The sequence below is a fragment of the Oncorhynchus mykiss genome, chromosome 31 (genome assembly GCF_013265735.2).
Source record: "Oncorhynchus mykiss isolate Arlee chromosome 31, USDA_OmykA_1.1, whole genome shotgun sequence".
Taxonomy (NCBI): Eukaryota; Metazoa; Chordata; class Actinopteri; order Salmoniformes; family Salmonidae; genus Oncorhynchus; species Oncorhynchus mykiss.
Window position 1 is genome coordinate 25,003,745 of NC_050571.1, and position 9,936 is coordinate 25,013,680.

General features: G+C 41.9%; 1 protein-coding gene across 2 annotated transcripts; it reads left to right on the plus strand.

Moving 5' to 3' along the window:
* Nucleotides 1-528: 528 nt before the first annotated feature.
* LOC110504822 lies at nt 529-7,909 on the plus strand. 2 transcript variants are annotated; one of them, XM_036970453.1, is made up of 8 exons: nt 529-938; nt 1,157-1,220; nt 1,465-1,557; nt 2,345-2,395; nt 6,780-6,800; nt 6,904-7,176; nt 7,304-7,466; nt 7,564-7,909. In XM_036970453.1, exons 1-8 carry the CDS (start codon nt 915-917, stop codon nt 7,682-7,684), a joined length of 810 nt encoding a protein of 269 aa, XP_036826348.1. In that variant the 5' UTR covers nt 529-914; the 3' UTR covers nt 7,685-7,909. The 2 variants fall into 2 exon arrangements, with proteins under 2 accessions (XP_036826348.1, XP_021439324.2); XM_021583649.2 differs by having other exon boundaries at nt 544-938; nt 7,368-7,466.
* Nucleotides 7,910-9,936: the final 2,027 nt, after the last annotated feature.

The window sequence follows — 9,936 nt, forward strand, 5'->3', positions numbered from 1 at the left end:
AAATGTGATGGGTAACTGTATTTGTTTGATCAACAGCACTCTCTGGTGGCCACAGAGGAAGTGAATCTGAAGTCCAGAGAACAGACCTTTATGGCTTTAGAGCCAGACTGACAGGTAGTGAGGAGAGTTGAACTTCATGTCCCATGATGCAGTGTACTTTTGTACTGTACTGCTCATAATTTGTTTGAAATGTGCTGTCTGTGAAAAGGGCTCCTGATCCTTTGGAAGTCAACACACAATTTGCATGGTTCAACTATAAAGTCAGCAATTAATTCTGATAAGAGGTGCATTGACATCAGTCTTCATGCGTTATAGTGTGTATGCATGTGCAAATATGTGTTGGAGGCAGACATGATGCCAAAATATGAAATATTATAGCCATGTCCAGGTTTGACCGCTGGCATTTTGTTCTAACCAACTCGGTGGCCTTAGGGGGGACACTCTAACCACAAGGTTGGGAGTTCAATCCCCTGCTGAATCATACCAAAGGGTGTAAAAATGGAACCCGATGCGTCTCTGCTTGGCACTCCACATAAGGCGCTAGATTGAAGGTAAGGCCATGCGATAGACTAGAGTCCTGTCTAGCGGGTCCATCAAACTGCCTCATGCTACAGAAACTAAAGACCTGCTCCTCGGGCAAGGAGACTTACTAAATGTGTTCTGAATCATGTAAAACAGTCCAATAGCACCACCGACAGTCTTATCACTCCTTTTCATGAACATCAAACTCCAGGTGCCAAGCAGGGCACAAATATGTTCCGGTATTATCTGTATATTGCTTGTGTTACTGTCTGGTAGCAGTGGGCTGTGGGTGGTGAGGTGATTTGCATTCATATCAGTGTTTATATCAGCCACAGTGTACAATAACTTTCTGTAGAGATGCTCACTCATTCCTCGTCCAGGGAACTCCGTGCATGACCAGAGATCCAGCACAAGAGGTAAAATATTTTATTCAATGTAATGATGTAGGCTAATGTATTTAATAATCCTATCAACAGGTTTTATTTTTAAAGTTTTTAGTAACATTTCTAGGTTTTTGACATTGAGAATGTCCTGAATTAAATATTGTTAGTGGGTTTCATTTACATTTGAACCCATTTCTATTTTGATGAATTTTTGAATGAATAGAAACTGAATGACATCTCATCTTTGTCAGATGGTACCAATGAAGGCGAGGACAGGGACAGGCTTGTATTCACTTGCTTGCCTTCTCATGATCAGTAAGGAACAATCCCATTTCCCTTTTAAAAAAATCCAGTTTGATATTACCTCGTGAATATTCTGGATTTATGTTTATTTAATTTATGTTAGTTACTGTTGAAGCCTTCACTTTTTGCCCTTCTCTGTCTCCTGTGACCCAATCCTCTATACACACACACCTCTCTCTTTCCCTTTATCCCTGCTGTCATTCTTCCCTCCCTTTCCCTCTCTCCGCCTCAACCTTCTCAATATATTTCTCCGTAGGTAGTGTCTGTTCTACCTGTGTTCCCTTGATGTGTCTAAAGTGCAACTTAACCCACTCACCTGGAATATCTGCTGCGGGATTACCAGACAATGGTAACCATTCCACTTCATTACTCCATCCTAGGGTTGCAAAGGGAGGGCATATTACTGGTAACTAAGTTTACCATTAAACTGACAGGTTTCTGTAATTATTTCTGGCCCTCTGTGTGGCCTTATTTTCCATGTGATATAAGATAATCAAATTAGATCATTTTAAAATAAGAAATAGAATGACAACTGTAAAACCTTATCCTAAATATAAACCATCAACTTAGTGAATACCATTGGTGTTTGATAAAGGGTTTCAGCATGAACATCCTTTTTTTAATGTATTTCTCTATGTCAATATGTCTTTGGAGTAAATGTTTATGTGCTAAATTGGTGGCAGTTGTGAAAAGTCAATAGGTCGAAGAGTTAATGAAAAAAGCATCTTATCAACAATGCATTATTTTCATTTAATTAGGCTTTTGTCTTGAACCATATGCTCTATCCACTAGAAACTCATGGACAATATGGACACAGATATAAAAATAAATATATATATATTTTTTTATATATATAATATATTTATTAACATTTTTTAAACGTATTCAAGTATAAATTACATAAATTTGAATAGATTGCCATAGATTACATGTTAATGACCTAAATTACTGAATGTTCCGGTAACTGTTAAATTACCGGTAGCTTGCAAACCTTCTCCTTCCCCTGACCTTCAGACTTTTACATTAGACCATTACAGTATTCTAGCTTGTTGTATTTCTGTGTTAACTTGATCTTTCTTGAAACTCAGACAAAATCTATATTCAAAGCTTTCTTCCTCTCCATCCAACTCCCTCAGCCATCTGTGACATCCTGTGCTCAGACACTACCCAATGCTTCAATGCTACTAGTAAGTATTCATTTCATATACGCCCTACTGCCAATGGATAGTTGAGTTATCAATTTTTATATGGTGGTTGTTTGAAATGTTAGTGGAATATGAGTGATTGTGTCATGGCATCAACTACACATATATACATACACACGTAGTGGCTTGCAAAAGTATTCACCACACTTGGCATTTTTCCTATTTTGTTGCCTTACAACCTGGAATTAAAATAAAACAAGAAATAAAAGACACTACTTACCAAAGTCCCAAGGTCAATACTTTGTAGAGCCACCTTTTGCCGAAATTACAACTTCAAGTCTCTTGGTATGTCTCTATAAGCATGGCACATCTAGCCACTGGGATTTTTGCCCATTCTTCAAGGCTAAACTGCTCCAGCTCCTTCAAGTCGGATGGGCTCCCCTGCTGTACAGCAATCTTTAAGTCATACCACAGATTCTCAATTGGATTGATGTCTGGGCTTTGACTATGACATTTAAATGTTTCCCCTTAAACCACTCGAGTGTTGCTTTAGCAGTATGCTTAGGGGCATTGTCCTGCTGGAAGGTGAACCTCCGTCCTAGTCTCAAATCTCGAAGACTGAAACAGGTTTCCCTCAAGGATTTCCCTGTATTTAGCACCATCCATAATTTCTTCAATTCTGACCAGTTTCCCAGTCCCTGCCAATGAAAAACATACCCATAGCATGATGCTGCCACCACCATGCTTCATTGTGGGGATGGTGTTCTCAGCGTGATGAGGTGTTGGGTTTGCGCCAGACATAGCGCTTTCCTTGATGGCCAAAAAGCTCAATTTTAGTCTCATATGACCAGAGTACCTTCTTCCATATGTTTGGGGAGTCTCCCACATGCCTTTTGGCGAACAAAAAACGTGTTTGCTTATTTTTTGTCTTTAAGCAATGTTTTTTTTCTGGCCACTTCTGTAAAGCCCAGCTCTGTGGAGTGTTAATATTTACGTGGAAGGGTACTGTTAGTCATGTTAATTGTAAGCAAATGGTAGTTTAGAATCTCATCAAGACAATCAGAATAATTTCTTCAGGCAAGTTCCTGTGCCTCCACCACCATGCTGACTGATGGAGTTCCTGTGTCTCCACCCGAATGCTGTAAACCTCCAGTTCTGCCATCTGTAATACATCAGCAACAATATGATGGAGTTGAACATCTTTATTCAGACCCTTGGTTCAGAAGTTGGAACACACAGGTTGTGTATTTAAATGATGCGTTTATTTACAGAGCAGACAAACACTCAAATTGTCTGGCGCCATTATTATAGGTCACAACTGTCCATTCACTCAGATCTCAGACGTTCCTGAAGACATTGCTGCAATAAAATACATTTTGTTATGCATCCCTTTATACTTGTACCCGGCAACTTTTGCAAACTCGTTTCACGAAACTAGGTGTATGTCGCTGGTCACTACTTCACAGGAGAGCCGGTTGAAAGTTACCTTTAAAAAAATCTAAAATGTGTTTTTTTTGGCAGAAATGCCTTCTGGAAAATGAACTTCCATGTGCCTTAATAACAAATGTGTGCCATCTCTAAATACAAATACAATTGTTAGTTTAAGAGCCTAGTTGGTTTAGCCATAGAAAAAAACAGCAACCTTCCCGCTAGCCATGATTGACTGAGATAATGAGTGGGCTGGACAAGCCGAGAGATGAGTTTGGATTGGTCTGCCATATAGCGCGCTTCTTCGGTCTATTTGAGCTGGGCAGTCTGTCTAGGTAATCCTGTCTAATGCGGCTTTAAACTTTTTATTGTGTAGTGAAACTGCATAAGTGTTGCTCTCCACTTTCTGGAGGACCGAGTTCTGAAATCAGTGGAATTCCAGGACGATAGCTAAGGAGAAGGAGAAAACACCTGTCTCCAGATTACATCTTCAAACTAAGTGTACTGTTAGCTACCTAACGTTAGCTGGCTGTATGATCTCAGAGCCGTTTGCTTTGCTAGTTACAGCCTAATGTTAGCTAGCTAACATTGAACCTGGTTGGTTAGCTACCTGAAGATTCATCCAGGGTAGTAACGCCATGAGTTGGGGTTATGGTTCATTGTTGAGCTAGCAAATGTCTTAACAAAATATTACATTTCAATAGAATGCCACTGCAACAGCTGTTGTCAGCTGGTAAACTCGCTCTGGCCATCTACTCTGATTTCAGAGCACTGGTAAAGTAGTCTGGCTAGCTACGTTTTCAAATGTTACATTTCTAATTTTGACAATCGTTTTCAGTTAGTGTACTGTAAGCTAGCTAGCTAACGTTAGCTGGCTGGCTTGCTAGCTAACGTTACGTGTATGATCTTATTATTCGTATCACAGAGCCATTTGCTTTGCTAGTTGGTGGTGGTTGGTTAGCTAACTGCAGATTCTTGTAGGGTAGTAACGTCATGAGTTGGGATTATGGTTCGTTGTTTAGCTAGCTAGATGTCTTAAAGACTCAACTATGCAAGTAACCATTTTGGGTGTGTTCGTAAATTCAATCTGGCCATCTTCTCCGATTTCAGAGAACTTGTCTGTGTGTGCGAGAGCGCAGAATAACGAATTTATGAACGCTCAACACCCGTTAAATATGGCCTAAGTAACTGTCAGCAAAAAAGCATAATTAAATTGTTGCCAGCTGCACAGTCACCAACGCTCTGGATAACCAGCTCTGCTAGGACGAGTAAAATGGTCAGAGTGAGTGGGGTGTTCTCATTTGTGTCTCACTCGGATCAACCCACTCATCTGCCAGAGAGTCCAGTGCAGTGTGCGCTCTGTACGCTCTGAGAGCAAAACGCTCTGAATTTATGAATGGACAATCTGACAGCACAGTTGCAGTCACCAATGCTCTGGATAACATAAACAGCCTAACCAGCTTTGCTAGGGTGAGTAATGGTCAGTGAGCTGTTCTCTCTTTTGTGTCTGGAAGTAGCTAGCAAGTTAACCAGTTAGCTTGGGTGCTTGACTACTGCTGTTAGTACAGAACGCTCGGATCATCCCTTAAAGAGATAGGTGGGGCTAAAGCGGGTGTGAACGATGCTGTACGGGTGTAGACAAAGAAGAACCCTCCACTAGGTACTAAAACATTCAAAGGCCACTTTCTCAAGTGAGGTTACAAGTTTATCAACTTTCAAAGCAGAATAACTTTCCCACTGTTCGTCAAATGCAGCGTATGATCTACCATTTTGTAGCTCCGTGTCTCTGCTTTTTACAAGGCTTGTAATTTAAACAATTTTATTTGTATTTACAGATGGCATACACATTATTAAGGCGCATGAAAGTTCATGTTCGAGAAGGCATTTCTGCCAAAACATGCATTTTGATTTTAAAGTTGTGAAGTTGTGACCAGGGACATAAGCCTAGTTTCCTGAATCGGGTCACAAGTATGGAGAGGAATGAGGTTCCCCAATAAGATTGAATTGGTTCGCTAGCGAAGGAGAAGTAATGTCAGCTTATGATCGATCACTTGTGACTTTGAAAGATAGAACATAAGCACTAACCTAGTAGATAGATCAGCAGATGTTCCCAGGTCCTGTTTTGAGAGAGCCGTCTTGAACAACTTTACTGTATGCACTGTCAATAGAAAAAGCAGAGCCATGTCTTTGCGATCGCAACAATCTCCTCAAACCAACTCAGCAATTTGACTCGCGAGTCCGAATTTGCAGATGTAGAAATGCACATGCCCAAAGAACAGCTTTAAGGTTGAGGGAGAGTGTGTGAGAGAGACATCTACACGAGCTCAGCCATCCACACAAATGCAAGCATGTGCTGTAAGAATTATACAACATGACGTCACAATCAGAAAGATTGGGAACTAATACACACTAAGAATATTTTTACCTGGCACCGACAACTACTATACCCCATTGAAAGGTACTTAAATATTTTGTCTTGTCCATTCACCCTCTGAATGGCACTCGCACCCAATCTGTCTCAAGGCTTAAAAATCCTTCTTTAACCTGTCTCCTCCCCTTCATCTACACCAGGGGTGGGCAACTCCTGTCCACGAGGGCTTGATTGGTGTCACATTTTTTCTCCGTCCCTAGCAAACACAGCTGATTAATTAAATTGCATTCTAAACTGAAGATCAGTTTGATTAGGTGATTATGGGAGTCAGGTGTGTTAGCTGGGGCTGGGGCAAAACTATGACACCAATCAGGCCCTCGATGACTGGAATTGCCCACGCCTGATCTACACTGATTGAAGTGGATTTAAAATGTGACATCAATAAGGCATCATTGCTTTCACTTGGATTCACCTTGTCAGTCTGTCATGGAAATGGTTTTACACGCAGTGTTTACATGGCTCTCTGACATTATGTTTCTGAGATGACATTGAGGAGGAGATGAAGATATATTGTACACCAGAGGCAGGGACTCTAATATTCTCTTTTTTCTTATTTGCCTCTTTCAGTTCAACAGTACTGCTCAAAAGGTAATATATATGTGTGTGTGTGTCAACCCAAAAAATCACAACTCTTGACCCTAACTATGACAACACTTTTTAACCATTTCTTAACCTCTCTTTAACCCAACAGATTTTAAAGTGTTACTCAACACCAGTTCTGGGTTCAAAGTGCAGGAGGGTGATAACCTCGACATTGAGTGTTCCCATAACCTGCCGGTGGAACCAAAAAGCCCGCTGGTCTTTGTCTGGCTGATGGATGGCGTCCACCTGAAGGGCAAGAACAGTAGCATGCTCACCGTGAAGAAGGTTGGTATAGATACCTCTGGCAAGGAGAAATATGCCTGCACCATCCAGAGTCCCTGTGGCAACTTCACCTCAGAACCAAAGGAGATTGAAGTTGAAGGTAGACATATTCGCCAATCATATTTGAGACTTGAATATTTACAATGTTTACATTTATGATTGGATTTGGATCTGTCAAGATATTGCTTTGTCTTACTACTCTGCAAATGAGCCTATTGTGTGAAAAGTGTTTTTATTTCCTACCAATTCCTGGGGATGTCTGTCCCTCTGTGCTGTCTCCATGTGTGTCAGACGTGACGATGTTGGTCATAGTGATCTGTGGTGTGTCTGCTGTGGTGCTGATCCTGGCCATGGGTATAGGCATGAAGATCATGCTGAAGATGGAATTTGGTGAGTGATCCCAACAAGAGAAACCAAGAATAAAACTGAAAATGTGTAACTTTGCATGTGACGTAAACTCTCTCTCTCACTCTCTTTCTCTCTATAGCGAAGACAAAGAACAGGAGGCAGCAGAATGCTCAGAACCTACAGAGAACTACAGCAGAGTAGTGTTTCATTTTCTGCAAATTCCACCAAATGTCCTACATGAGAAAATGGCAAAAATTTGACATGATTACACTGTAAATGGATAAATATGTAGCTAACAATTTTATTGTTGTATTTGCAATTTAATCAACATAATTTTATCTCAAAGTCAGTGTTTAACATGGAGAGCCACAGATATGTTGATCCTCTGGCAGTGCCACACAGCAAGTTTGGAGATTTGTCCCAATAAATAATATGCCAAATTCATGATATTTATTAATAAACATTTGTGTATGTTTGTGTTTATACGCTGCTCAAAAAAGTAAAGGGAACACTTCAAGACAATGTAACTCCAAGTCAATCACACTTCTGTGAAATCAAACTATCTACTTAGGAAGCAACACTGATTGACAAATTTCACATGCTGTTGTGCAAATGGAATAGACAACAGGTGGAAATTATAGGCATTTAGCAAGACACCCCCCAATAAAGGAGTGGTTCTGCAGGTGGTGACCACAGACCACTTCTGAGTTCCTATGCTTCCTGGCTGATGTTTTGGTCACTTTTGAATGCTGGCGGTGCTTTCACTCTAGTGGTAGCATGAGACGGAGTCTACAACCCACACAAGTGGCTCAGGTAGTGCAGCTCATCCAGGATGGCACATCAATGCGAGCTGTGGCAAGGTTTGCTGTGTCTGTCAGCGTAGTGTCCAGAGCATGGAGGCGCTACCAGGAGACAGGCCAGTACATCAGGAGACGTGGAGGAGGCCGTAGGAGGGCAACAATCCAGCAGCAGGACCGCTACCTCCGCCTTTGTGCAAGGAGGAGCAGGAGGAGCACTGCCAGAGCCCTGCAAAATGACCTCCAGCAGGCCACAAATGTGCATGTGTCTGCTCAAACCGTCAGAAACAGACTCCATGAGGGTGGTATGAGGGCCCGACATCCACAGGTGGGGGTTGTGCTTACAGCCCAACACGTGCAGGACGTTTGGCATTTGCCAGAGAACACCAAGATTGGCAAATTCGCCACTGGCGCCCTGTGCTCTTCACAGATGAATGCAGGTTCACACTGAGCACATGTGACAGACGTGACAGCCTGGAGACGCCGTGGAGAACGTTCTGCTGCCTGCAACATCCTCCAGCATGACCGGTTTGGCGGTGGGTCAGTCATGGTGTGGGGTGGCATTTCTTTGGGGGGCCGCACAGCCCTCCATGTGCTCGCCACAGGTAGCCTGACTGCCATTAGGTACCGAGAAGAGATCCTCAGACCCCTTGTGAGACCATATGCTGGTGCGGTTGGCCCTGGGTTCCTCCTAATGCAAGACAATGCTAGACCTCATGTGGCTGGAGTGTGTCAGCAGTTCCTGCAAGAGGAAGGCATATATGCTATGGACTGGTTCCCCAGACCTGAATCCAATTGAGCACATCTGGGACATCATGTCTCGCTCCATCCACCAACGCCACGTTGCACCACAGACTGTCCAGGAGCATGCCCAGGCATTGTAGGGAGGTCATACAAGCACGTGGAGGCCACACACACTACTGGGCCTCATTTTGACTTGTTTTAAGGACATTACATCAAAGTTGGATCAGCCTGTAGTGTGGTTTTGCATTTTAATTTTGAGTGTGACTCCAAATCCAGACCTCCATGGGTAGATACAGTGCCTTGCGAAAGTATTCGGCCCCCTTGAACTTTGCGACCTTTTGCCACATTTCAGGCTTCAAACATAAAGATATAAAACTGTATTTTGTTGTGACGAATCAACAACAAGTGGGATACAATCATGAAATGGAACGACATTTATTGGATATTTCAAACTTTTTTAACAAATCAAAAACTGAAAAATTGGGCGTGCAAAATTGACATGCATATTATTAATATTAGCTCACTGTGTACGTCCAAGGGCCAGTCGTGCTGCCCTGTTCTGAGACAATTACAATTTTCCTAAGTCCTTTTTTTGTAGCACCTGATCACACAACAGTAGTCAAGGTGCAACAAAACTAGGGCCTGTAGGACCTGCCTTGTTGATAGTGTTAAGGCAGAGCACTTCTTTATTTTAGACAGACTTCTCCCCATCTTAGCTACTGCATCAATATGTTTTGACCATGACAGTTTACAATCTTGGGTTACTCCAAGCGGTTAAGTAATCTCAACTTGCTCAACTTACACATTATTTATTACAAGTTGAGGTTTAGGGTTTAATGAGTGTTTGTTCCAAATACAATGCTTTTAGTTTTAGAAATATTAAGGGACACGTTATTCCTTGCCACCCACTCTGAAACTAACTGCAGCTCTTTGTTGAGTGTTGCAGTCATTTCAGTCACTTTAGTAGCTGA